Source organism: Mus caroli, chromosome 19 (assembly GCF_900094665.2).
Source record: "Mus caroli chromosome 19, CAROLI_EIJ_v1.1, whole genome shotgun sequence".
NCBI classification, from domain to species: Eukaryota; Metazoa; Chordata; class Mammalia; order Rodentia; family Muridae; genus Mus; species Mus caroli.
Window position 1 is genome coordinate 977596 of NC_034588.1, and position 3987 is coordinate 981582.

The 3987-nt window shown below is 49.3% G+C and overlaps 1 protein-coding gene across 1 annotated transcript; it reads left to right on the forward strand.

Moving 5' to 3' along the window:
• Positions 1-287: 287 nt before the first annotated feature.
• On the forward strand, positions 288-2004 carry Pold4 (DNA polymerase delta 4, accessory subunit). The gene is made up of 4 exons (XM_021151633.1): positions 288-583; positions 852-941; positions 1137-1248; positions 1603-2004. The coding sequence occupies exons 1-4, from the start codon at positions 487-489 to the stop codon at positions 1625-1627; spliced, it is 324 nt and encodes a 107-aa protein (XP_021007292.1). The 5' UTR covers positions 288-486; the 3' UTR covers positions 1628-2004.
• Positions 2005-3987: the final 1983 nt, after the last annotated feature.

Here is a 3987-nt window from a genome sequence, read left to right on the forward strand (position 1 = left end):
GGATTAGTGAGGCTGAAAAGAACATTTGCCTAGGAAGGAAAAACGGGAAGTGAGAGGCCGAGGATAACTCTCTATATGTCCCAGGGGACCCAAGTGGACCAATGAGAAACCCGAGGAGGTGGTGAAGTCTGGGGCATCTTGACAGGTTCTTGGTTCCGCCTAACCCCTCCTCACTCGAAACGCTGCAGCAGCTACCCCGCCCCCCGTCTTCTGCCGATTGCCATTGGCTAGAATTAAGGTCCCGCCCCGCAAAGGCCGTTTGCCATTTGCTTAGGTCTCTGATGTTTGCGTGCTTGTGGGGGCGGAAGACAGGCGTCATTCCCTGGAACCTAGGGACTTCCTCTCTCTGCTTGTCTGGGTCAACTTGTCTGTCCATTGCTGGCCCATCTCTCTCTGGCCCCCTCTCTCACTCTCAGCAGCTGTCTCTCACAGGCCTGCTGCCCTGCCTTTTCTTTGCCTCCTGCTCCGCCTGCCTGGGTGGCCGCCATGGGTCGGAAGCGGTTCATCACTGACTCCTATCCTGTTGTGAAGAAGAGGGAGGGGCCCCCTGGGCACAGCAAGGGAGAGCTGGCACCCGAGCTAGGTCTCTAAAATGTGGGGGTGGCAGGAAGAGTGGACATGAAGTGACCAGAAAGGACTCTGTGTGTGTGTGTGTGTGTGTGTGTGTGTGTGTGTGTGTGTGTTGGCTAAAAGGGGAAGCTAGCATGTCTCGTACTTCCGATGAGCTGTCTGTCTGCCGGATGGCAAAGGCAAATGGGTGGGGAGATTGCCAGGATATAGAGTCATAGCTCTAAGTCCAGGGTAGGGCAAAGGCCTGGATGTGCCTGAGGAGCCACCACATGTTATTGCAGGGGAAGACACCCAGTCCCTCAGCCAGGAGGAAACAGAGCTGGAGCTGCTGAGGCAGTTTGACCTGGCCTGGCAGTATGGGCCTTGTACAGGTGAGAACCCCATTTCCAGCCCTTCCCATTAGGCACATCTCTCAATCAGTTCTGTTATCAATGTGTCTCAAAAGTAATCCTGCCTAGCGCTTGGACACTGTCTCCTGAAACTGACTATGGAGGCTCAAGAAACTGCCGTCTGTGTTCACTATCCTGGATTTTCCTGCCCATCCTGTCTTCTTTTCCTGATGGCAGGTATCACAAGGCTGCAGCGCTGGCGTCGGGCAGAGCAGATGGGCTTGAAGCCCCCCCTAGAGGTGTACCAAGTGTTGAAGGCACACCCTGAAGACCCTCACTTCCAATGCAGGTCAGGACAGGCTGGGATAGCTTTCAGGGGAACCAGAGACTTCTCCAGGAGCTGCCACCCTCTTGGTCTACGTAAGGGCTACCTTGACTTGGAGAAGTGGGAACAGACTTAAACGGTCCTTCCTGTCAAGCAAGAAGAGTCTGGCTCGAGATAGATCTCTATAATGATCCTTACCTCTATGAGCTGATGGTGGGGGACGAGTATATCTAGGGCCCATGGGGCTATCCGTGAGTGCTGAGGTGTTCACACCTCAGAGCCACAGAACTGTAGGCAGTAATTAAGAACTACAGACAGTCCATCAAGGAACAGAGCTGACGTGGCTATGCCTTCCTTCTCCCACCCTGTCTTCCACAGCCTGTGGCATCTCTACCCACTCTAAGGTACCCCCACGTTGTCCTTCCCTGGGCACCTCCTAGCCACCAAGAACTTCAGGACAGACATCATGGCTTGCTCTGCTCATTCCGTCTTTGGAGGTCCTCCTGGTTCAGCTTCTTATCCATCTAAACAGCAGGCTGCTGAAGCTCCTGGGGGCCTGTGAAGCTGAGCACCTCCACGCCCTAATCATGACCACCAGATGCCCGCCCGCCACACCCTCTGACCTACGGTGTGGCAAATCCAGCACAGGCTGGCATAAAGCTAGATGTAGGCAGATAACTTAAAGGGCCTACCTTGGGCATCGACCTGAGGGCACAAGTGAGTGAGTTATTGGATCAAGGAGCTCACTAATGCTTACAATAAAGTACATTAAGCCTGAAATTCTGACCTTAAGTCTTTTAATATGCTCTAATCTAGCCGGCAGTTCCCAAACTGTAAGTGGGCTGGAGAGCCAGCTACAGGCTTTTTTTTTTTTTTTTTTGAGGTGGTTGTTTTGAGACAGTTTCTCTATGTTGTCCTGATCCTGGAACTTACTCTGTAGACTTAGGCTGGCTACAAACTCAGAAATTTGCCTGCCTCTGCTTCCTGAATGCTGAGATTAAAGGGTCCCAATATGGGGGGGGGCAGTGCTGTGACTGGGATGTAAAGTGATTAATTAATTAGTTAATTCATGGGAAAAAGGTTTCTCTATGTAGTTCTGTTTGTCCTAGAACTCATTATATAGACCAGGCTGGCCTCTAACTCACAGAAATCTACTTGCCTCTGTCTCCCAAGTGCTGGGGTTAAAGGCTTGTGTTTCTATACCACAAGGCTTCCATATCTATTTTTCTAAGGCAGTCTTTTCAAAAGCTGAGTGGCCTCTGGTATTCCCTGGTAGAAACTCACTCTAAGTTTCCTTCCCTGACCAGCCAGCAGAAAATCTGCCTAATATGCCCAACTTATGAACAGCTACTAAGTTCCTGTTACTATAGATCCCATGGGTGTCACTGTCACTGAAAACATACACAAAACAATCATGGAAATTAGTTATGTCATGTGACGGTCAGCATTAAGTAAAATTAGGGTGAGGGGCTTGAAGGGGGTTAGAAAATGTCAACAAGATATTTTGCAGAGTAGGACAGGAAAGGCTCCATCGTTTTAAAAGTCTTTGAAAAGAGAAACACAAAGAAGGAAGGCAGAGAGGGCTCACCCCTGAGTAAGTGTTACAGACAGAAAGAATGACAAGAAAGGCTCAATGGCAGGAACATTTTCAGACTGTTCACACAAGAATGTGAAGGTCGGAACACAGGAGACAAGGTGAAGACAGAAGGGAATGAGGCCAAACAGGTAGCAGGCCAGTCCCATTGGGCATTGTAGACCATGATAAGAAATCTGGATTTTACAGTGAGTGAAAAGAGATATGGATGGCTTTGAAGAATGACAACATTGAACTTATGTTTTGAAAATACAAGTGCAGCTGTGGGTGGAAAGTCTATGGAGTTGGGAAAGCAGACAGGTGGTGAAACTGCTCTGCTCAGCAAGGCTAACAAAACCTGTCTGAGAACAGGTGACAGGGATGTGGTTTGAAGCAGGGAGGGGAAATGGAGCTGGTGAGAAGTAGCCAGATTTTATTTTGAGGGGACAACTGACTGGGATTTAAGAGGTAGGAGCCAAGGATAACTCCAAGGATTTGGGCTTGTGTGACTGGAAGACCAGATATCCCATAGTAGTAGAAGAAGGGGGGGGAGGAGGAGGGGGGAAGAGGAAAGTAGGAAGGGAACAAAGAGCTTTGGATGTTTTGGCTTTTGGGGAGGGGCTGTGGGTGGAACCTGAGGTCTTGCCTATAACAGGCAAGTGCTCTATTACACCCCCAGTCAATATGTTACATTTGACGTGCTTGCAATGTATCCCAGTAAAGATGGGATGTAGGCAGAAGATACAGTAAATCTGGAATTCTGGAGAGGTCTAGATTTGAGATATAACTTTGGGGAACTTTCAAATGGCATGTAAGGTCACAAGAATGAGCTGGCACAGTGGTGCTTGATCACTTGTAACCCCAACACTCTGAAACCTGATTGAGACTAAAGTTTCAAAGCCAGTCTGGCAACATAGCAAGACCTTGTCTCCAAAACGTTCTCAGCACTCAAAAGACAGAGACAGGAAAATCTCTGTGAGTTCAAGTCCAGCCTGGTTTATGTAGAGAGTTACAGGGCTGTTAGAGCTACAAAGAGAGACCCTGTCTTAAAAAAAATCCAAGTCCATTCATCAACCAGTATATTAAAAGTATTGAAGCCGGGCGTGGTGGCGCACGCCTTTAATCCCAGCACTCGGGAGGCAGAGGCAGGCGGATTTCTGAGTTCGAGGCCAGCCTGGTCTACAAAGTGA

Excerpts from the sequence above, each read along its gene's own strand:
- Pold4 (XM_021151633.1), top strand. The coding sequence starts at position 487 with ATGGGTCGGAAGCGGTTCATCACTGACTCCTATCCTGTTGTGAAGAAG. Across the intron at positions 942-1,136 it reads GCAGTATGGGCCTTGTACAG|GTATCACAAGGCTGCAGCGC; the intron begins GTGAGAACCCCA and ends TCCTGATGGCAG. Across the intron at positions 1,249-1,602 it reads GACCCTCACTTCCAATGCAG|CCTGTGGCATCTCTACCCAC; the intron begins GTCAGGACAGGC and ends TGTCTTCCACAG.